At 46.6% G+C, this 24,326-nt stretch overlaps 1 protein-coding gene across 2 annotated transcripts in view; it reads left to right on the top strand.

Moving 5' to 3' along the window:
* The window catches only part of PAPPA (pappalysin 1), a 367,459-nt gene that overhangs the window by 314,449 nt on the left and 28,684 nt on the right, over nt 1–24,326 (top strand). For both annotated transcript variants that reach the window (XM_062640261.1, XM_062640260.1), the window contains exons 14-18: nt 7,530–7,698; nt 14,313–14,496; nt 17,080–17,290; nt 18,079–18,250; nt 21,571–21,718. In XM_062640261.1, the coding sequence (XP_062496245.1) occupies nt 7,530–7,698; nt 14,313–14,496; nt 17,080–17,290; nt 18,079–18,250; nt 21,571–21,718 (884 nt within the window). The remainder of the gene's footprint in view (nt 1–7,529; nt 7,699–14,312; nt 14,497–17,079; nt 17,291–18,078; nt 18,251–21,570; nt 21,719–24,326) is intronic.

Raw genomic sequence — 24,326 nt, 5'->3', positions numbered from 1 at the left:
CTTTTCTTCCTATATGTAAGCATCAATTTTGCCTCTTTCATTTTCCTTAGGTCAACATGGATGTTTTTCCTACTTTTTGGCTTTTCTCTACTAGAAATATGATTTCTCTCTCTTCAAGGAGAATTATTTTGGTTGGAAAGGATTTGTAGCCACATACAGACACTTCAAGGCAAGGGTGCAGGTTTTCAATGTGGGGAAAAAAAATGTATCAGCCCTTAAGAGTTAACAGAGCTTTATTTTGAGGGTGAATGGATCGCTCCCATGGGTTAGTGACAACCTAATAACTGAAAATAGAACATGTGCTCATTCTTCTTTCTTAAACTAAGTATTACAGTATTTTAGAACAGGAAAAGGAGCCTAAATGCAAAAGGTATTTGATAAGTTGTTGTCCTCAGTCATCGTTAGCCCTTTAGAAAATCCATTCCATCCTTCTGAAGACATTTATAGAGGGTTTGAATGAAAAAAAAAACAACAAAACTCCACTTTCCAGTTGTATTTTCCCAGTTGTTGGGTTCTCTCCTGCAGCTGTCCACAAACAGCAGAAGCTTACCTCACTGCTGGAGATGTGCTGCAAAACCGACACGCTTTGCTTTCACGTCACATCCTTAGATATAATGGCCCCGTTAGTTCTTCTCTTGCACTTTATAGCTCGAATTATTATACCTTTATTATCTCCTATTTAGCCTCATGGAGTGCAGGGTGCAATTGGGTGTGTAGAAGCAGAGATATAACTTCCCCCCCGCAGTCACTCAAGCAGCAAGGAAGGCTCGTGCCTTGGGGCTGCCTTTGCCAGCAATTCCTCAGGAATCAGGTTTTTGTCCTATTCGCTACATAGGAAACATAGAGGGGGGGTCCCATCCCTGCAAGGCAGTTGTTGTGAAGTGCTGCTTTCCCTGGGTGGCATTTCCCTGCTGTGTTCACCACACGTCTCCTCCTGGAAACTGCAGGTGGAAGGTGTGAAAACCCAGGGAGACATTCCCAAATCACAGCTGTGGATTTCAGGAGTTTCCAGCTTCCTAATCCATCATTAGTTCCATGTTCATAATGAAGATAAGCCTCCCTGCCCCTGGAGCAGGCTCTGGCTGACCATAGCCCTCCAGTGTGCATGTCCCAACATTGTGCAGCTCCCTATGCTTCCTAGTCAGTGTAGCAAAAAAGTTTTCCCTTCCTTTGGTTAAATCTTGGCATGAACTCACTGTTATTGCTTCCACAGGGGAGATTTGGGGTTTACCTTCCTCCCTAAGCATGCACATCTGGGCACTTGTCAGCTGGAGGGACCAGCACTGTAGACCGAGACCCACTCTTGGCCAATATGGCATTGCCTACCCTCACCCTGGCCTCAATGGAGGGCCATCTTCCATGCTTCACCCTTTGCTGCCCCAGACAAGCCCTAGGGAGATGTAGCCCACTCCAGCTCTTCTCTTTGTCTTGTTCCCTCCTGCTGTCAGCTTCCCCAACAAGAAATGATGAAGATAAATCTTCAGCAGTGGAACAAATGCAACTGCCCCTTGTAACTGTGGTTATTCTTTCTTTTCATAAAGGGGGGGGGGGGGGGGGGGGGGGGAGAAAGGATTTCCTCATCTCTGGGTTTTTTTTTGGTGAATTAATGCAGCTTTCTCTTTCCCGATCCCGCTGCCTTTCCCCTGCCCTGTGTTCTGTCATTAAGCGCAATCTCTGTCAGCTTGCTCCTGGTGAAATTAATGAATTTCTCACAGAACTGTTAATCATAGAAGCTTTGGTCCGTGACATGTGTTATAATTCAATGGGCTTTTTAACCTTCGCCCCAGTTTGGTAATTGGCAAACGGCATCATTTGGCTTTTATTAAAGTGGAAGGCGATGTGTTCTCTTTGTTTGCCTGGACAGACTCTGGCAGGGAGACCTGCAGGGCTGCTAACGCCCAGGCACACACAGTCCTGCTGTAAGGGTGAAGGGGCTTTGGGAGCTTTATCAGTTCAATATGGACCCCCCCCTCCCCAGGCAGGAATATGGCCCAAGGCAGGGTGCAGGCAGGCTGAAGGCAGAGCCAGTCCCAGGGACAATGTTGTTGGTCTGGTGGTGGGGACATCCTGGCTTGTGCCTCTTCTTCCCTCACAGTTTACTTTGTGTTGGATCAGGTGTTTTCTGTAAACCTCTGGGTTTATGCTCATTCCTGACCCTATCAGTTTGAATTCGGGTTTTGCTGTGATTGCTGGCAGAGTCAGACCCAATGCTACTGCTGTGAGATCACTGAAGGGACCAGAGAAGGGACCATTGCTACTCTTTTGGTCACTCCAATGGACCAAATTTGAAGGCAAACACCTAAAAAGGACTTGATCCTTCTTCCAGTGGCACAGTCAGCAACAGGTCCACCGGTCCCCATCCAGCCCCAAGGATTCAGGTGGTTGTTCTTTGAGGTTTTGTGTTAGTATAAGGGGACCAATGGGTTTAAGCTGAAGACTGAGGAAGAGAAATTCATTGCCCCCTTTGTAGTTCAGACTTCTTTCATTTCTACAACAAGGAATGTGGCTAGCAGCCTTTGTTTTTCAAAAGGCTGCATATATGCTTGGATTAGAGATAGAACCTGCTCTTGCCTTTAGAGAAATCTCTACGGAGGAAAAGGCAAACCCATTTTAAGGATAGATCTGTTAGATAAACCCTCAGAAGGCTACGTGTGTGTGAGTTGTGTGTATGGTGGCACAGAACAAAACGAAGGTGTGCTTCAGATCTGCAGCCCAGCCTAGCCTGGCCTGCGCAAAAAGGAAGCTTTTCCTGTGTACAGTAGATAAGGGTGTGGCGATTCTCATAACAGCTATATACTATGGGCTTTTAGTCTCTCCTATGCATATATACTCATCTTGAAGGGAACAAACAATTAGGGCTTTATGTTAAGATGAGTTCTTGGAAAAGTGCTTGACCCCAGGGTTAGGAAAAGAAAGTTTGGCTGCTGTAAGCTTTTCGAAAGAGGAAGTCCTGGCTTGGTTTTATGTGAGGAAGGAAGAGTTCCACTTAATTGTTATAATTCTCTATAAACATGTTAAAATACAAATGTTTCTAGGATTGTGTCACTAAGACCCCAATTTAGCAAAGCCTTTAGCTATTTGCTTACATCCCCTTGTAGCCAAATCTATCAGTGGGACTTAACCGTGCTTTTGAAGTTAAGCACATATTTAAGTGCCTTGCTGAATTAAAGCCAATATTGGCACAGAGAAATAAAGATTTAGAGGCTAATGACTGAGCTCATTTAGATTAGGGATGGGCAGAATGGATGTGAATAAAGCAAGAACTGGCTCAGAACCTTAGCCTACATGTGAAGCTAACTCAGTTGAGGGTTTTTTTACATCATGGAAACCCAGTAGAATGCATGCAAGAAATCCACTACTCCTTGCACTCAGCTCGGTGTGAAAATGCTGCTTTAGGCAATCATACACTACCAGGGCAAGAACAGGAATCGGTGAATCCTGAGGTGGACCTCATATAATAAACACTGTGAAGGAATATCCCAGGCACCAACACTTGTTTGTTACATATATATCATAAATCATAAAGGTGGTCCTTGGGTCCCTTATATTGCTTTCATCCAGATCAGATCATGCACAGGGAACCAATTCCCAGGGACATTTGGGAAGTTAGGCTAGATCAGGGATGATTTGAAATAGGCAGTTTTGATGAAGTCACACAATTCTGGTTGCAAGAAAACGGGATAAGCTGTCCCATGCCAGGAATTAGCATGAGTTGAAGGAGAAGTGATTTCATTCTCAGATACTCTATATTGTTTCTTTCTTGAGGAATGCATAGCTTCTGGAGCATGTGATGATTAACCACTCTTCAATGGCAGTACCCATGCACGAGCTTCTGTAACCCACAATTCTTCAACATGGATGTGATGGGCTCTTTGTCTAAACTTCCTACTTGGAGATATTCATTTCTCCTTGGTCATTCTGTGTTTGCAGAACTCAATTCAAGATCGTGACTTCAAACTTCATTGGGATTTGCAGCTGACAGTAGCTGATACCAAATTGGAAGCAGTAGCTAGAGAACCAGAAGTATTTAAATTGGAACCATTTGGTAGCAGTGGTTGTTTTTTTACTAAAAGTGAATGGTTGTATTGTTTGTCACTGAAGTCATTCATATAGAGTTACAGACAGAGAGAGCTGCCCAGATGATCTACTAACCGAGGCATAATCTGGAGCCTGGAGGGGGATGGCTAAAAATGTTCCCTGGCCATGTAAGAAGACCACAAGGGGACTTGTAAACAGACAGAAGAACATCACAATAAGTGTTTCTTAATGCCTTTGTCTGTGGCGTTTCAGTTCTGCAGGACTTTTAAGACCAGGCTTGCTCATCTGGTGTCCTGATATGAACTCAAAAAACCAAATTCTTTTTCTCCTTTACATTGATGGCAATGAAAAGCAATGCCACTGACTGCGGTGACGTTGCTCCACATCTCCCTTTGTGCAAATCGCAAAGGTTTCCTTAGGCTTATCCTACCCTCTGAAGCCATTCAAGGCTGAATTCAGTGCTACATCAATGTGTAGCACATTGATTCCCATCAGTATTAAATTAAATAGGTCTGCTATTATTTTATTTTTCCAACTTTAGCGCAAAAAGGTTTTCAGATTTTGCGGGAGTTTTGCAATGGGCAGTCAAGGTTCGCAATATGTACTTCTGAGAATGGCTTGGCAATTGTCCTTGCCTTTTTTTCCCTCAATGAGTCAACTTCCTCATCACTGGAGCCCTGGCACTGGAGCAACTCGTATTGCAGCCTCACCATCTGAAAAACAGAGGGGAGCAAAGTGGCAGCCGTCATAGGGAGGTGTAACTGGAACACGTAGGGAAGGTTCAACAAGACGTCATTCATGGTTTATGCTCTCATTCAACATCCATGTTCAGATATTCCTGCTGATGTTGATTGGTGACTTATTCAATAGCAGTGCTGTGAGGTGAGAGGTAGGGTACTGCTCTGCTCAGGGAGCCACAGCACATAAGGCTGCCTGGGGGGCTGCTGCCCAAGTCAAGTTTGTGTTCCACACTCCTGAGTGATTCATGTTGGGCATCTAAAGACAGATGCAAATGGGTGTTCTCCTCATCTCACTTCTCTGCAAGAGACTACCTGCACACTAGCATATGCTGTCCACTTGTTCTTCTTTAGGACAAGAGGTAACAGCTTCAAGCTGCACCAGGGCAAGTTCAGATGGAGCTGAGGAACAATTCCTTGCCCAGAGGGTGCTCAGGCATTGGAACAGGCTGCCCAGGGCAGGGCTGCAGTCACCATCCCTGCAAGTGTTCACACAGCTTGGAGACGAGGCCTCAGTGCCGTGGGTTAGTGGTGGCCTTGGCAGGGCTGGGGAGCAGTTGGACTTGATGAGCTTAAAGATCTTTTCCAACCTGGTTGATTCTGTGATTCCACCATCGCATCCACAGTCTTATGGGTCAGTGCAAAGTGAGATCCATGGCAGTGTAAATTTGTATGTCAGTCAGTGGCAGTGTCAGGAAAGCATGCATGAAACCCTTGGTATGGGGCAGGGGTGATCCTGCTGACAGCAGGATGCCTGTGTAGGTCAGCTCCAGCAGAGGATCATCTGTCCTACAGAAGTAATGAGCATCGCAGTTGCAGTGCTGATAGATGGGGCGCTGTTTGTTGCATAGAAGGGTATCAAGTTGGCCAACACAGAAGTGGAATTCTCCTGCCTCAGGCCTGTCAGCGGCAATACTTTGTGCACAGTGAGGAAATAAGATCTTTCTGAATGTAGAAATTGTTTATGGCTCATCACACTCCAGGGAAGGGCTGCAGTGAACAAGCAACCTTAAATCACAAGCAGCGGGCACTTCCCATATAGCACTGGTCTGGGACAGAGCAATGAGTTGTGGAGGTACATAATACTGTCATTTAATCTGATCTAGGGCTCAGTGGAGACATGTGCAGATGTGCTTCTCTATCAGTAACATGGGGATAACAATGCCAGCCCAGGTGTCTCACTGGGGTGCAATGAAAATTAATTAGATAATGTCTGCACAATGCTTTGAACACAGCAAAACATCATGGACACGCTAAGTCCTGTGCTTACTAAGGTGGATGGGGTTTTTATGGCTGTTAATGCTTTTTCTAGGAGGCAGGAATAGCTTGCTTGTAATCCCTTTCAAAATATGTGTATTGATGCATTGTTTTCCCTTCCTTCTGTAACTTTCTGTGTTCCAGCTTCTTCCCTATCCATGCAGATGGTGAAATAAATTGAGGTTTTCCCTCCTCCAAATTAATTTAACTGTATTTAAATCAAGCTCATTTTAATTTTCAGGAGAGGCAAATAATCTTGTAGAAATCCTTATCCCAGAGATTTTGTCTCTAATCCAGCAAAACATCCTTGCACATAGAATCATAGATTAGTTTGGGTTCGAAGGGACTTTTAAAAGCCATTTAGTCCAACCCTCTACCATAAATAGGGACATCTTCAACTAGATCAGGTTGCTAAGAGCCGAGTCCAACCTGACCTTGAATGTTCCCAGGGATGGGGCATCCACCAACTCTCTGGGCAACCTGTGCCAGTGTCTTACCACCCTCATTGTAAAAAATCTCTTCCTTGTATCTACTCTGAATCTACCCTTAAGTGCTTTAGGACTCTCAGCATTCTCATTGCCCTTTAGCTGAGGGACATGTGCTGCAATGTTTGATTCAGGTCATCAGAGACGGTGAAAGATTTTGTGTCAATCAGACATCTCTGTGTATACAAAATAAAGCGAAAACCTCTCTTTACAACTTGTGCTTAATGCTACAGTAATTAACTGTAGGGAGAGCAGTTTTCATCCAGGAAAACATTTTATGGATGGCAGGACAGCAACTGGAGAGATATGAAGTGGCAGCTTGCTGCTGAGCTTGATAAGAGCTTATCAACACAGCTACACAGCTGATGTTTGGTGTTCCTCGTGAAGTGGAATGAAATGAATGTGTTGATTTCAATCGAGTTTCTCATAGATAAGAGTGTCTATCACAGAACCCCCTCCTCACACGTACACACATGCACTCTTATCACTAGAACTATCAGGCAGTCCTGAATTCAGCTGAGATTTAAAATTGGATGGAGCATAAGGACTGTTCTTGGAGGGAGAGGGTTTTTGTGGGATGGATGGATGGAGGGAGGGAGGGAGGGAGGGAGGGAGGGAGGCAGGGAGGGATGGATGGATGGATGGATGGATGGATGGATGGATGGATGGATGGATGGATGGATGTTGGATGGATGGATGGATGTTGGTACAGGAGTAGGAAAGCCACAGTGCAGTTGAATATTTCAGGACAAAAGGCAACTGTGCAGAATTGGCAATTGGCAGACTTTTCCCTTTTGCCACAATACCTGTAATTTGCTTTGTTATCATCACCATTACCAATGTCCCTGTCCTGAACACATAACTAGAGCGTTGCTCCTTGGTGAGCTGGGTTCAATATGCAGCCTGTGTACATACTGTGGGACAAGTGATGGGTTTGTCAGTCAGGCACACTTGCTTTTATGGAATGAATGAAATGAACTGACTGAAAATACCACTTCTTGCCTCCCCCCAGCTGTGTCCACTACTCCTGCGAAGCCACCAACTGCCAGAAGCTGGAGATTGAGCATGCACTGCTGGATTGCTCCGGTGGCGGGTGGTACAATGGGGCCCAATGCAACGTGAGCTGCAAGGCGGGTTACACTCTGCAGGTCCAGCGGGATGATGATCTCAGCAAGAACCAGGTTTGTTCTGTCGGTTTCTTGTCACCCACAAAGCAGGGATGAGCAAAGAGATGTGAAGAGATTGAGAAATAAGTGAGTGTAAACCCCAAAATCTCAGCTCAGCCCTTGGGATGGGGCCTTACCCAAGTACTTCTCATCAGAATGGGAGCCATCTGACTGTGTAGGAGGAGGGACTGACAGTGAGCAAAGCTCAGATGTCCCCCAAATTTAGAAGTTTTCAGCCCAAAAGGTTTAAGTATGTGTTCGGGCCTTCTTTGATCTCACTGGTTTTACTCAGCCAGTGTTTCTTAGGTTGGTTTTGGGGGGTGGGGTGTTTGTGGTTTTGCATAACCAGTTTCTGGGCAAAATACCTCATTTTGTCCCTTGGGTTGAGGCTAACAATGTCTTAACTCCTTTGCAGGGTTTCAGTCCATCTGCTCCCAACCACACCCTGACACTGCAGAAATGCATGGGAGCAAGGGGGTTGAAAAAGCACCCAGACCCCTTTGCTTCCAAACAAAGCATCAAAAACCTACTCCCAGTGAGCCAGGGAGTGCTCCCCGCCTTCTCTAAGTCATGCATTAATAATCCAGTCCTACCAAAGCAGCATGTCTTGATGCAGTGAGTGGGATATTGAGGAAAACTATCAATTTCTTCAAACCTTAATATAAAATGCAGATCCTTTGTGCTGGGGGAGGTGGATGAGGTGTATGTGATGAATGGCGCACCCTTGGCATGCCATTGGGAGCAGGGTTCAGGGCAGACACCCCAGTCTATGAGCAGGACACGGGGGTGGTTTCCCCCATCTTCTCACATGTTGTCTGGGCAGCACACACACATGTAGGGCTGGGAGGGCTGGGGCAGGCAGTGTGCTCAGCAGCCTGTCTGTATTTGTGTTCTTCATGAGCTCACAGAGGAGGGAGCCAGAGTGGAGGGGAATGAGTCAGCCCTTTCAACTCAATTACAAAACAAATACAGGACCCTGCGAGCTGGGCCTCTTCCATCCTAATTGGCATCAGCACCAGAACCCCAGCTCCAGCTGAGCATTTTTACACAACAGAAAACAAGTTCTCAAACAAGCCGGAATGGCTGAACCAGGAAACACTTGGAAGGGATCTGTACATTGAGCACACGGGAGTCCCAAACCAAATAAAACAGCCTAAACATGTTACTTGCGTTCAGAAAGCACCTTTTGGAGATGCTCAGCCAACTGTATATGGTTTTGCTCTGAGAAGTTTGGTTTCAGAGCCTTGATCAGACTCATGTGACAGGAGTGGAGGATTTTAGCACCCCTAGCTAACGTGATTCACTGCCTATTACAACATGCTTCCTCTCACCCTGGTCTACTATTGCACTTCATCGTCTTTTTTCCACCAATAAAACCCCTGAGGCCGATGGTTTTGTTTTGCAAGTGGAGCATCTTAAAGACATCCGTGTTCAGCTGAACACATTAAACACATGCTTTAAAAAAGTATACTCATGTGCTTTGGAGATCTGTTGAAAAGGAACAGACAGTTTCTTTCACTATCCTCTTTTTTTTATGACTTTGTGTCAGGTGCTTCAAATCAGAACTTCTGGAACATGTAGGCAAGCAATTAATTATCCAAGAAAGTCCAGAATCCATGGCTTAGATTCCTCATATTGTGTTGTATCGAATTGCATTGTGCTCCTTCCACAATTCCTTCAGCTCCTCTTCTGATCACAAGCACTTGGAGAGGAGATAGGGCATTGTGGGTTGTTATCTATGGTCAGAGGGGCCTTCTGCTGTGATTGAGGGACCTTGTGCTGATTGTCGGTTGTTTCACTGTTGTCATTCAGCTGAGTAGTTTGCTTGTTGGACTGATTTGAGGATCTAGAGCTTGTTTTGTCTCATTTAACTGACAGCGTGGGAGGCTACATGAGGAAGAGGAGGAAGGAAAGCAGTTCTGCTGATGTTTCACATTCTTGGGTAGGAAGGAGGCTGAGGTGAGGTGCAATGTCTCAACGAGCAGACTGAACATCAGCAGCCCATGACCACCACATGCTGATGAAGATGACACCCTGGTTTAGCATCTGAACCGCATTTGTCTTCTGTATTTCACCGAAAGGCAGAGGAAAAAGGGGTGAACAGAGAATTAAAAGCAAAAGTTTCAAAAGCACCTCGGAGATGCAGGGGCACAAGTCACATTTCAAATCAGCCTTTTACATCTGAGGGGGCTTTGAAAATCTTCTTAACAGTTTCTGCACTTTCTGGCCTCTGTGTCTTCTGAAGCCACCATTTTAATCAGGCTTAGGGCAAGAAATTCATTCATCTCTGCTCTCGGAGAAGCTCCCATTCCAAATTCTGTTCAAACTCCATAAAATCACCAAACCCTAAAACCCATCAGCACCATGTGCAGGAGAAACTGTTCGCAAATACAAAAAAGCTGAGCTGTTTGCAGGCTCTTGGGCTCTCTCATCCCCATTGAGGGACTTCAGCAACAACACGAACGAAAAAAGGTTTTCATAGAGATGGAGCAAAATCCTTCATGTGCCTTTCTCACAAAGAAGATCTCAGGATGTTTTCATTTCCCCCCGATTCCTTCCCACCCCCCTGACAACTCCAATGCTCTTTCTTCTCTTCTTCCCTTTTTCCCTCTTTGTCTTTCACTGCTCTCCTCTTGTCCTTCACTGAAAGTCCCGCTCATTCAGTTACTTGTTGTCATCTCTCCTTGAAGCTACCACCACTGCTGCTCTGGTCAAGAGGTGTTATTTAAAACCCAGCAGCTCCCTAATGTTGTGCAAAGGCATCATCAATCATGCCAGGAAAAGAAAGCACGGCTCATGTGGGTTCAATTAGAGGCACAGTAGTGGGCAGAAGTGGAAGAATACTTAGAGGGGAGGGCACAGCTGTTCATTTTTAAGGAGAGGAAACTTCACACGTGAAACATCGCTGGAAGAAGGAGCCGGCTGGGATCTTGGGCAGCAGGAAGGAGACACGAATTCTCCCAGGCTGTTAAAAGTCCCAAGGAACAAATCTTTCTGGCACCAGATTAGTTTAAGTTTGCATCCTCTTCGCTGTATCTTTGGAGGCCCTTTTTGTCCTCTTTTTCTCCTCCTCGCCCGCCCTCCCTCCTTGCGTAAGGTTCTTTTGGAAGGCAGGACATGAAGGGAAGCGGTTGCTGTGATGCCAGTCAAAGCAGCACAGAGTGCCCAAAGTGACAGCTAATAAACCAGATGAGAAAGCCAAGCGCTTCGTGTGGACTGCTGTGAGCTGGGTGACCTTGTCAGATCAGACAGGCGAAACAGGCATGTGCCTGCTCAGGCTTCGGGTGGGAGATCTGCAAAGGCAGATGCAGATGCTGCTGCTAACACCCAGCACTGCTCGGGCCAAGTAAACTGGAAATACCGCTGAGGTTCAGCGCGGTGTTGGGGAGAGATGAGCTCCGGCTCAGCAGCCTGGGGCCCTGCCCCTGGGCACTGCAGTGATCCCACCTTCAGGTGGGACATCACAACAGGGACAAGCTGAAGGCTGGTGAGTGCCATCTGCAATGATTTCCATGGTAGGGTTGTCCCCTGTGCTTTCAATCAAAGCCACTGGTCTTTGTCTCCATTGCGGGGAATGTTCTGTTATGTTCTGCTGCAGAAGTGCATGTGCTCCTATTGCTTGAAGTGATGACATGATAGACATGCTCTAAAATGCACCATTATTATGTCTGACCTTGAAAACCTCAGCTTCCATCATACAAAGTGTGGAACAAATTACTGGGAAAAGCTGAGAAGCCAGGATCTTACCCACACAGGCACAGCTCCTCTATGTGGGAATGGCCTTGCCAGTGTGCTAGGAAGAGGAAAAGCCATATGGGTTTGGAAGGAGGGGACTCCTCCAGATTTGGTTTAGTGTTTTTGTTGGGAAAGTACCATAGGGCAAAACCCCATGTTAGCTTTCTGCTAAAAAAGACCACGGCTGCAGCTGAAATAGTCTCACAAATGTTTGCTTGGCCCATTTTCCATGAGCTGTGACTCTCATGCACAGATATTGCTTCTGTTTAAATGGTTGTGTTGCATTCCAGATCCTGAATTTGCACCTTTTATTTGGTGTTCTGTAGAGGTGCATCTGATGTGCAACCTTATCATCAGAGAAACTCCCTTGTGCACCATAGTGTGTCTCAGCAGCCAGTATCAGCTGGCAGGAGCTATCATTTATTCCTAAACTAGATCACACCAACACCAATAACTGAAACCTCCTATCACTTCCTTGTGCTTAGTGTGGATTCAGCATCCAGCAAGATCCAGTGCAAGACCCATGTCTTTCCCATCACATTTGGATAGCCCCTGGCATCAGTAGCTTGGGTTTATGTTTTGACCTCCCGCTGCTGAGGTGCTGGAGTGTTATTTGATGATAGCATCTCTGAAGGGAAATGGAGGATTTGCTGAATGCTGGGGCAGCCGAGCCTGGAGTGTAGATGTGGTGGTGATGCTGTGCGTATGCATTATGAAGACATGGAAATACGCTGTGTCATCCCTTCTGCTGTGGCCATCACACCACAACTTCCTGGAAGCACAGTCATCTTCCAGTTATCAACTGGCTACAGATTATATATATTCTTTAATGGTGCAGGTGTTCTGATTGGCAACAAAGGCAGAACTGATAGCCACCAGCAACAAAGGCAGAACTAATAGCCACTGGGGAGCAAAATGAGTGGGAATGAGAGCACAGAGTGTCCCTTCACCTGAGCGCGCCGGGAATCCCTGAATGTGCTGCTCTGAGTTTGCAGAAACAACATTTTTTTCCATCAGCAGTGCTCCTGTTTAAATAAACTCCACGGTCTAGAAAAGGGGTTTTGTGCCCACTGGGGAAGTGTCCAGTTTCTCAGCTCTGGGACTGCTTTTTCCATTCTGCATGCAACCATATATCAAAGGGAGACAGGTCTGAACTTCTGTTGGAACCATTAGGGTGTTTTTGCAAAAAGGGAATCCAGGTCCCTTTGATGTGTGCTAGAAAAATTCCCCTTCCTTTTATAAACCCAGATCAATGGTCAGCGGTGCAAATCTCCCGCGAGCCTACCAGCCCTGAATAAGATATTCCCTGGAGGCAGAGCAGTGCTGCTGTACAGCTCGCTCAGATTCCTCGATGGTATCTTCCCCTTCTTGTGTTTGGGTTTCTCACATTCTTTTTTCTTCTGTCCTTCTCTTTATTCTGGTGTAGAATCAAGGGTCTTGCTTTGAGATTCTTCACTTCTGGTTGTTAATTTTCCCTTTTTAATTAGGAAATAGACGTGTTGTTTGGTCTCTTTGTCAACATGTTTGTCCTTTGGTTACCCAGTAAATTCTTCATCTTAGCTTTAGATGGCTTCTTTACCACCACCACCACCACCACCACCCCCCCACACCTTATTTTCTCTCTCCCTAGCACTTCAGGATTTCAATCTGCTGCATTAGAATCATAGAATAGTTAGGATTGGAAAGGACCTGAAGATCATCCAGTTCCAACCCCCCTGCCATAGGCATTGGCACCTCACTCTAAACCATGTCACCCAAGGCTCTGTCCAACCTGGCCTTGAACACTGCCGGGGATGGAGCATTCACAGCTTCCCTGGGCAACCCATTCCAGTGCCTCACCACCTTTACAGTAACGAACTTCCTCCTCATATCCAGTCTAAACTTCCCCTGTTTAAGTTTTAACCCGTTACCCCTTGTCCTATCACTACAGTCCCTACTGAAGAGTACCTCCCCAGCATCCTTATCAGGCAATTCCACTGGTACAGATCATCCTCTGTAATAGATAAGAAGACATTGAGTGCTTTATTAGCTTTCATAGTCCTACAAGCCTGTTAGTGAAGATTAACAGAGCATAATAATGTTTGGACTATTCCTTAAATCCATAGCAATGTAGCCTCTGTGTAGCTATGGTGTAGAGAGACTTTAGGGAAGTCACAGCACAGGCACTGGCTCTGTATTTGACCTCTCAAGTGCCAGGTAAAGGTATGCGCAGGATGCTCTTGGGTCTCTCCATTGCAGGTCTCTCCAGGGAAAAGCCTGTCTCCTTGGGTATTTGGGTCCCCAGTGCCAGGACAGCAGGGTCCTGGTTTCGTTTGGAGCCTTGGGGCACTCTGACAGTAAAAGCCATAGCAGCTGTCAGTACATGAACACAATGTTGACACGGCTCTGGCCACCTCCCTTGGTACCCCAGTCCAAGGGTGACTGACACCTCCTGGGAGAGCCTCAGATGGGAGTCCCAAATGGGTTCATGTCAGGTTGGCTTTTACTTCAAACCCAAGAGCGAGTTCGACTTCTGAGAAGTACACAGGGATCCCCTTGGTGTGGCTGTGTCACTGCACAGTGACAGGGACCAGGGATGGCTGTCAGCTCCAAACAGCTCAGCCAGCTTCCTGGCTTGTCTCAGGAGGCAATGCAGACAAGAGTTCTGATTATTTGTAGTGCTCTGCTGTTTATATTGAAGAGCTTTGGTTTCTCACCCCAAGTGTGACAGAAATCCATCCTGGTTCTCTGACACTCTTGTAGGAACTTGTATTTAGTAGCTGCTGTCCAAGCGGTGATGGTAGAGGTCAGACCCAGCGTTGCTTAACTTGTGGCCACATTAATGGCTGTTACTAGGCTTGGAATGGTTTTGATCTTGCTGGCTCTGGTGGCTGTAGGCATATGTCTTTTTCCAGATGGAGTCCAGCATCACCATGACTTGCACGGATGGGAAGTGGAACAAACAGGTGACGTGCGAGCCTGTGGATTGTGGTGTCCCAGACCAGTACCATGTCTACCCAGCCACCTTCAACTGCAGCGAGGGGACCACCTTTGGCAAGAAATGCTCCTTCAGTTGCCGACCTCCTGCTCTTCTGAAAGGTATCAGAGGCTGTCTATGCCGTGACCTGGGGAGAACACTGTTAGCGCAGACTGCTCCTAGTAATCTGTGCAACTTCTGCTGTTGGTTTAGAATTATTCGTGATATTTTAAGTATGGAGAATTATGAGACTCTATGGGAAGGTTTATTTATATTAGAAGTTAAGTTCTTTTGCATCTCTCTATTACCTTCCTTTGACCTTTCCTTGATCAGGGCTGGCCAGGCAGTAATGACAGTGAATATTACTTCCATACAACCAAAACATGGAAAAGTCATGGGGATAAATCAAACTGAACTCTCTCATCTTCTTTCCCATGCCTTCTCTCTTCTGTGTCTATCTCTCTTTTATGTGTCCTCCATGTATTTGGAAAGGCAGGAGAAGACTGAAAAGTCCCATGTCCCAGGGGCACCATCCCCGTCACTGTTTTTCCTAATCCACCCTATTACCTCTCTCCTTTTCCACACTCATCTTGCTCTCCCTCTGACCTTTCTCTCCTCTTCTTGTTTGTGACTCTCTACAATTGTTTATTCCTTAAAAATAACACACTCCGCTGCCTTCTTTCCTTTCCTCCGCCACCTTCTTCCCTGCTGCCTTTCTGCAAGCATCCCCATCATTCCCTCAGCGCTATCAACTCTCCTGCTCACTGGCACATTACCCTTTTTGATCTGGTCCTCAGGAAACACAAAAAGATTTCATTGCTCATTTGAAAGAACTTTACAGCCAAATGAACTTGTCATCTTGCACTGGAGTAATCTCAACTGCTGTTGCCAACCCAGGTACAAAGGCTGTATAAGCTGTTCTGTACACGTGGTATCACCTTTTCTGCTAGGATTCATTGCAGATCTCCAAAGAGGCATGGGAAGTATTTTTCATTTCAGTGAAGGGATATGTTGATTTCTTCATATATAACTAAATTGCTTAATTCTTTTACCTCTGATTTAGGAGGGTAACCACAAGCAGCCACCACACAGTGAAAGTTAAAACTACTTAGATGGAGATTTCTATCAAAGAATTCCCTTTTTCTGTTCCTAAAGGTCATCTTCAACAAGAGGTGTTTTTTTTTCACTGAAAATGCCTGGAATTTTTTGAGGGCAGCAGTGCAAACAACGACACTCATCATGACCAACAACAGCTTTAGCTGATGACATTGATGGGGGGAGCTGGAGGGATGATAGCCAACCCCCTGGCGAGGGTGTGCAGCTCTGGTGTGTAGGATCACTACCCTTTTGTCCTGAAACCCTGTGAGCTGTGAGGTAAAGGCACCATTGGGTGTAGAGCCATGGGTGATGACTAATAGATGTTGCCACTAAGCTTCTGGAGAATGGCGTTGGAGTGACTCATGCCTAATTCAATCACTGACGTCATGACAGCCACTGTTGGTAATGTCACAGCTTATCACTTTGCAGTGGCAAGTATGATATCACCGTGGCTGGTCTGCAGAGCTGCTGCATGAGTCAGAGCAGAGGAGCATGCTGGTGCTCTAGAAAAGAGCTCCCTTCAGCACAGAGTGCCTCTGCAATCATCTGCAGTTGGGGAGGGGAAAGAGAAAGCCAGGCCTGATTGAATGCAGCTTCTCTTATCTTTGTGGGTAGGGCAGGAGGGCTCCTCTACATACCTTCCTGAGCCCTCCAGAGCCTTTTGTTTTCTTCTCCTTTGAATTCCAGTCTTTTCCTTTCCTCTCGGAGAGATGGCATTGCTCTGGGGTTAGCAGTTTGTCAGTATTATTTGGGATAACTCCCGAAGTTGGCTTAGTGTTGAAAATATGCCTTGTGGGTTGAGAAGAGTTCCTGCAGCAATGCTTGGGGATTTCAATAGAGTATTAGGGATTTTTGAAGGGTTAGTGGCTCATAGCTGTGCTTTGTTTCTTAGGAAAAGCTTATTCCTTTTCAACATACAATATAAAATAACAAAGAATGTAAAATACACTGAGACTAGGCTACTTTTAGCTTAACCTTCTGAAGTCAAGTAGGTCATAGCAGAGGCAAATAGATCTATTGTACCTTTTACCTTTGAGGTGCTGGCCAAGAAAGCTTCCTAAGGAAAATGAGTCTCTAATGAGTATTAGAATCGTATTTATCACAGTAGTCCCCAAGGACTGACTGTCCCCAGCTGAGAATGGCTCCTCATTGTGTTGGAGTAGTGACTCTAATACTAACAGATGCTGCTCAAAGAGGCTCAAAATTGAAATAAAAAGGACAGATTCAGGGAGGAGATAGAACACAGAAGTAGAATGAAGAATGTAATGGAACCAAGTGCTCTGTTAATGCCATGACTTTGGAGAGGAGGGGGGTGATGTACGAAGCAAGCTTCATTGCAGAGAAGAACAAAAATAAGGAAGAGAAACACAAAAGATTACAAAGACAGCATGGTTTCCCCTATCCTATAGTGTTTCCTGAAATGAGCACTGCCTGCCTGTCATCTGAAAACAGAGTCCTTAATGATTTAATGCCATCATAGAGAAAATGCATGACATACACAGCTGAATTTGTCAACCGAGGTGGCTTTTGATGTATTATGGGTGTAACAACATGTCAGAAAGATGGTCCTGCTGGACGTTGTTCACTTGGCTCTCTGCTCTTCTCAGGAAACAACAGCAACTTGACCTGCATGGAGGATGGGCTGTGGTCCTTTCCGGAGGCCCTCTGTGAGCTGATGTGTCGAGCACCCTCCATTGTCCCTAATGCAGATCTCCAGACAAGTCGCTGCCGAGAAGATAAGCACAAAGTGGGCTCGTTTTGCAAGTACAAATGCAAACCAGGTTACCATGTCCCTGGATCCTCCAGAAAAGCAAGAAAGTACGTGCAGGAGTAAAGCCATGCCATCAGCATGATTCTGAAAGCCATGAGCTAAAATTATTTTGAGAAAGGGATGGGCTGTTTTAAACAGACTATGTGTGCTGTAGGGAATATCACTGAATATTTGGTGAGGTGCTGGCACAGGTTGCCCAGAGAAGCTGTGGCTGCCCCATCCTTGGCAGCGTTCAAGTCCAGGTTGGATGGGGCTTGGAGCAACCTGCTCTAGTGGAAGGTGTCCCTGCCCATGGCAGGAGGGTGGAACTGGATGAGCTTTAAGGTCTCTTCCAACACAAACCATCCTATGATTCTATGAACAATTATTTCATGCAGTTTCAAGGGGATTTAGGCACCTTCCTCACTTAGGTTTCCTTGAAAATCCTAACCACTGCTCAAAACCAGACCTTACCTTTGTAATACCCCTTTGATACGGAGCCTGGGGAGTCCCCTCTGAAGCATTACAGGAAAGAGTTGGTGCTATCATATGCTTCTGACTTTGCACAAACCCACTTCAAACCAACCACAGCCCACAAGCCTCTGAAGTAGAGTTTCTGGGATATGTGTCCAAGGCCAAAAGAGGAGTTTAAGCTGGACAGCTCAATATTGGCTTTGCAAATAATGATTATTTTTGCTCAGAGACTTCATGACGCAGATTCACAACTTGTTCCCCAAGTGTTAAAAGCTGAAGCACACGCATCCCCTGCAACCTGCTTGCAGAGCTGAGAGGCTTTAGAGGCTCCTAGCTGACTCAGCCACTCACAGAATGGTCTTGGTTTTTCCTGCACCAACAGGCGAGCCTTTAAGATCCAGTGCACACAGGATGGCACGTGGCTGCCGGGCGCTTGTGTGCCCGTTACCTGCGACCCTCCTCCTTCCAAGTTTCATGGGCTTTACCAGTGTACCAATGGCTTCCAGTTCAACAGCGAATGCTGGATCAAGTGTGAAGATGATGACAATCAGTCGGTGAGTCTCTCATGTCCAAGTTATCTCAGCACATACAAGTGTGGGTTTATCGTATGTTCCAAAAGGACTCTGATCTTGGAGGGACCCAGTGCCATTGAGCTCTTCTGAGACCAGAGACAGAGGAATGAAGAAGGCAAATATGTCATTAAAGTAGAGGGTGAGAGAGCTGCTGTGGAGAGCCTGGAAATACTGGTTTTATGATAGTAGTAACCAGTACCCATAAAGGACTAACAGTGAGTGACTTACTGTTTCTGGACAATAAGTGGCTGAAAAACCTGCCACAGTGGCTCTATGATCTAGCCAGAAAATAAGGAGTAATGAATGAAAGCAGGATATGAGTTACCCACACTTGTCCTGGCTGGTCATTCTGGTTTACCTTGATTTCTCTCCAATTCTCTTTTCCTATTATTATCATCATATGTTTAATATGGTAATTTAACTTTATAGGGATTACAATGATTCAGGTGAATTGTCTCTAAATTTTCATGTTTTTCTGGCTGTGAAGGTGTCATTTGGCATCAGGGGTCAGATCCTCATCTGGTGTTAATCAGAGTGTTGCCTTTGACTTCACAAAGCTGTGTTCATTGATGTGAGATGGTCTGGCCTTCAGTATGTCATTTGAATTGTTTAATTTTCCTCACCAGAGGTAATTATAGTTTGTGAGATAAGTAACTTCTGCCAGAAGTGCTGCCTCTGCTTAATACACTTGGGAAGAGAAAGTGGGGATATAGAAGCTGCTACATTGCAGAGAGTAGGGAGTGCTATGTTAAAGGCCTTTTAATATCATTCCAAGTTCTGAGGACATATTAACAAGGGACCAACCATGCCCTAGTGCTAGTGAAGACATCTCTGATACCTGCTCCAAACGTTAAAAGCCAGTTGCTGCCCCTGTTCCCTTCTGGGTTGGCCTGTCCTCTTCACAGGGACGACAGGCAGAGCCCTGGGGTTTTACATTAAAGGTTTCCTTGTATAAAACTTAGGTGAGGTTATGAGCCTGTGAAATGAGAAGCAGCACATGTGGGTGCAGTTTGGGTGGGAGCTCTGGGATACAGCATTTGTGGCTTTGTACATCTATCACCGGTCAGCATGGCTGGAGAGGTGTACCATTGCTGGCAGTGCAGGGAAACTGGGGCAGCAGTGTAATAACAGCTGGTATAATGGGTTTGTGTTTGCTGTTAAATGAACTGGACATGCAGAGGAGAAGGCAGTGGAATCAGAGTTACAGCAGTAAGGAAGTGGCTCTTGGAAAGTGAGAGATACGGCTATGTCTTTATTCACTGTAAGGAAGAGTGTAGTGACTGTTCAGCTGGGAAAGCACCTTGAGCAGAGGGGGCAGATAACATCTTGAGAAAGGGATTTGCAGAGAAAGGTATTTCCAGATATCCCAGAAAATAGACTGGAGAAAGGGGGAGGGCTCCTGGCACAAGCCAGAACCACTTGAGAGGTGTTAATTATTTAAGGATTAAACCCCACTAAGTCTCTCTCAGCTATATAAGGTGATAATGCACGTTGCATCCAAGTAAGAAACCCAGCAGGGATTTTCACAAGAGATTTTGCAGGTCAGGGAGTGATGGACAGGATGTTACTATAGCAATAGGTATCCTGGGATCTCAGAGTATGTTGCAGAAACTGTACAATAGTACCTTTAAACACAACCAGCTCCAGGAACTTAAATCAGGTTTCATGGCTCACCTTGAAAAACCATGCTTGAACCCTGGCATGCAGATTGCAATGGAAGTGCACCATGCTTGCTACCCCAGCAAATTGTGCTCAATTATCACTTAGCAATCTCTTCCTGAATTTGTCACCATGCTGAAAGATCATTACTCAGCTGTACATATGGCATCTCTTAATCACCAGCAACATAATGGTCATTTAAGCAGGTACCTCCGCTGGCACCCAGGGCAAGGGTCTTCCATTGGAGAATATGGTGCACAAATCATATGAACAGTCAGATCTAAATTAATCAGTCTCTGCCAAACTGGCCCTTAGGTGAGAATCACCAAGCTGGATCACACCCTGAGTCCATCTGGTCCATTATCCTTTCATATGATTTTCTTATTACTGCTGGCAATGGCCAGATGTCTAGAGAAGGGGAAGCAGGTCCCTCGCAGTAGTCTGCCGATGAGACCACTTTGCATCTCACTAAACACTGTGCTCATCAGCAAAGCTGAGCAAAGAAAGCGTTGGGATATTAAGGACAAGATTAACATTGAAGGCTGCTCAATCCTCCACGCATATTCCTGTGGCTTGTGCCGATCCTTGTGCAACAATGGGTGTGGGTCATGCGGAAGAGCTCCTGCGAAGAGTTCAGCAGCCCTGCTGGAATCCCATCATAGAGAGAACACTAAAGGATTCCCAGATACCCAACACAGTTTCCAAGAGCAGGGTGGGTAGGTTGCAGACAACATGCCTGACATAAAATGGGTGAGGAGAAGCAGAGATCGTGCATGGTTCTCCCACCCAGCAAGGCCCCTGCGGGAGGATTGGAGCCACACCAGACATCCTCCTGTTGGGTGTCCCGCATTACCCCGTGGCAGCTGGGCTCGCAGATCCTGCAGAATAGATTGTGCAGAAATCCCCAGTGCCATGAGGATAGATCTGACAAAAGATTGCCTGTGCACTCCTTTGTTGTTTCTAAAGGGCATGATATTTCCCCTCGGACTTTGGTATTCATTCTTCAGTATCATACGGAGAATCTTCTCTATAAGAGAAATGTCATATTGTATTCCTTGCCCATTCCCACGCCAGAGGATTTTTTTTCTCCTTTCCACCTGCCTCTGTGAGTGTCTGTCTCGGCCTCTTCTCTTGCTGTCACTCAAGGCAGCCAAGCTCTAAAGAGCACGTTCTGCCCTGCTAAGCATCCCTGCTCGTGTCCCGCTTTCCTTCCTCCTTCAGATAGCCATTGGGAATTCTTTCGTTTTTGAGACAAAGATGATGCAACCAGTTAGAAAATGGGAAGACGGAAAAGGTTGTCTGCATTCAACACAAACCTCTCAACAAGATAGAAGGCAAATGGAGTGAATGCACCTTTATCACAACTAGAGTGGGTCTATTTTAAGGTAGAGACCGTGCAAGGGCCTTGTAAAGACATTGCATTGCACACAAGAGAGGTGCGCGTGTATGCAGTGCAGGTTTGCTTCCTTTATTCTTTGGAAGAAGACTCCCTCTTGTCCCCCAGCACTGACATTCCCAACCAGGGACTCTTCCAGCTCCAGCAGAACTTTGCTTCTGGCTCAGGTTTGCCTGCTTCTCACTTCTTAGCCTGTCTTTGCTGTTGTTTTTGTGGCCATCCACATTATCTCCTCCTCTCATTCCAGGGCCGTGGAAGCAACGTGATTCACTGCCGAAAGGATGGCACCTGGAGTGGGTCCTTTCATCTCTGCAGGGAGATGCAGGGCCAGTGCACACTGCCCACACAGCTCAACAGCCACCTGAAGCTGCAGTGCGCCGGAGGCTACGGCATAGGTTTGTGAGCTCCAGCTCCTGCAGGATGCAGCTTGGGAGGGAGTGGGAAGCACAGGGACAGGAGTTGAGGAGGAAGATGGGAATGAGAGGGAGGAAGGAAGGAAGGATCTTGCGGTCCTTGAAGTCCTATGGTCCTGTTTGCCTGAGTGAGAGGCTGCTACAGGAGGCTTTACAGAGAAATGCTTTCAGGAAACATGAAGCTCTGCGAGGCCAGGCATCATGTTAACATGACTGCTGGCTCCTTGCAATGCTTCCAGTTTCATCATGTGCCTTCTTGGCCAGCTGGTTTTAATGGGCAGCCAGCAGGCCAGACCATGCCAGAAACACATCCAGTCCTCAAAATACAGGCAGAGAATGTACCTGTGTTTGCTCTTTTGTCATGTCCCCCTCCATCAACCACACGCACACATACACATGCCCCGGAGGCGGAAAGGCAGGAGGCTGGCAGGGAGGGTAATTCAAGTCTTTCCAGAAAGAATATGAGACCAGCTGAGCATCCCTTTTGGTATGACAGTTGATTAGGAGCTGCTGTAAGAGTATGTTTTCCCCTTTCTTTCTGGGATGCCTGCTCACCCTGCAAAGGGTCATTGACTTCCTTGCCCTCAGCCGTGCTTTGTGTCACCCAGGCAGAGGGAGGGGTAAGACTCCACACTGTACACACTGTATTGTATTTTCAGCCCCTGTTTTTGAGGTCTCCGTGCTGTAAAGGCTGCAACCCACACAGACCTCCGAGGCCCCTTCCTGCAGCCCCTCTCCCAGCCCCTGCCAGCCCCCTCCTCCCTCTGCCTGTCCCTTTGAACCTGGAGATATTTCCTTCTTGCGCGGCTCCCTCATTATATCGCAGCCATGCGAAGGGACCACGAGCCTGCTTGTGTTCCCTCCCTGGGGAGGAGAACACGACCTGGATGAGATCACCGCTCTGTAATGATGCCAATTACAGATCATATATCAAAACAATTCCGACCTGCTTCTTTCCCAGAGTGTAAGAAGCGTGGCAGGAGAGCGAGCGGCGAGCCCTGACTCTTAATGTAGAGAGGTGTTTTATCCTCGAGATGAGGTTACCTCCAACCTGGCCAGGGTTTTCCAAGGAGAGGAATACCAATTCCTGCTTTGGAGGGGAGCATCTCAGTGCTGGAAGCAGGAGGGTCTGCAGCTTCCCACCCAGTGGGTGCCTGACAGCCCTTGGTCCTCTTGCAAGTGTGGCTGTCAGGAGGTACCAGTCCGGCATGCAAGGTCTGGTGGGCCTGATTCTGGGATGGGACCACACAGCCGTCATGGAGGTGAGGGTCTCATGGGCTAAATCCTCCATAGGAGTGTGGCTCTTGCTGGAGAGGAAGAGCTCAGTGAGGGCACAGCCACCTTTGGCTCTTATCCTCAGCAGATGAGAGCATACCACACACTTTGATAGGCTCGCCCAGCACCACGTTTTGGGATCAGGTTGTTGGGTTTTCCTTCTCTTCTTTATCTTTTTGGAATCCTGGTCCATGTTCTTCCGAGAAGCTGTTTTCCTTCCACTCACTTGCAATGGGGGTGGTGTCAATGGGGCTCACCCAGCTGGTCCATGGAGCCACTGTCGCGTGCACTGGGAAAGCAAAACAAACCCCAAGTCCTCCCAATCTTCCTGGCTCAACAGCCCAGGTCTGCTCTGCTCCCAGTGACTCCTCCATGTGGGAGTTCCTGAGAAGTCAGAAGCAGGTGGGGAAAATAATAGCATCCAGTTATGGTCACTGTGAATCCCACACACCTTCAGTTATTCCTCAGACACCTAATCTGCCCTTCCAGGCTGAGGTGTGTGTTGAGCCAAAGGTTCAGCTCTCCAAACCAGTGTGGAGATTAATTCCTCCCCCAGCGCTGATTGGAGTGCAGAAATCCTAATGACATGTTTGCAGCAGCTGTGCCATTCAGGAGTGATTTTCCAGAGGGGAAATGGTAATGGTCCAACACACTAGGGCTTACGGTTGTGTCACCACAGGGCTCTGGGATATTGCTGGAGAGTATCGCAGCATGTTTTAATGAAGAAAGGACAGGATTCCCACTGGGCATGACAGTTAATCAGGGAAAAAGCAGGTTTATGTGTGAACAAAGCCATCATTACCTCTCCATGTACTTCTTATCGACTGTGGACTTAGGTGCTAGCTCGCCTGCAATGTTGTTAGGCTTGGGCACCCTCTGCAAGATGATTATTGAAGGTCTGTATATGTGACAGATCAAACAGTAGGTTTCTATCATGTCATAGGTGAGATGAGTTCGCCGGCCTCTGCTCAATCGATCCCATTGCTTGAAAGAGCAGTTGAAATGGAAAAACCTTCACATTTCCTTGATGATCTGAAAGTGCAAAACCTGACCCCCTTCTTGGAGTTAATAGCCAGAGATACGCAGCTCATACAGAAAGGCCTTGGAATATCTGCCACCCCCACGATCTGCTGAGGTGCAGGGCTGTACTCAGCATTTCGTGTGTGCCTAGAAGATATGTGATAGTTCTGGTTGACTGCTAATTGCAAGTTAGGAAAAATGAGCTGTAATCCTGTCCTTCAGCTGGAGGGATGCCGAAAGGGTCAGGAGCTGCTTGCTTTATCCTTTAGCCTTATCCTCACTGTGTTTCCTGCAG

This window comes from Pezoporus occidentalis, unplaced genomic scaffold (assembly GCF_034315485.1).
Source record: "Pezoporus occidentalis ecotype Australia unplaced genomic scaffold, CSIRO_AGI_Poc_V1 ctg64, whole genome shotgun sequence".
Taxonomy (NCBI): domain Eukaryota; kingdom Metazoa; phylum Chordata; class Aves; order Psittaciformes; family Psittacidae; genus Pezoporus; species Pezoporus occidentalis.
Note: the sequence above shows the minus strand (reverse complement) of the source record. Positions and strands in the feature narration are given on the sequence as shown.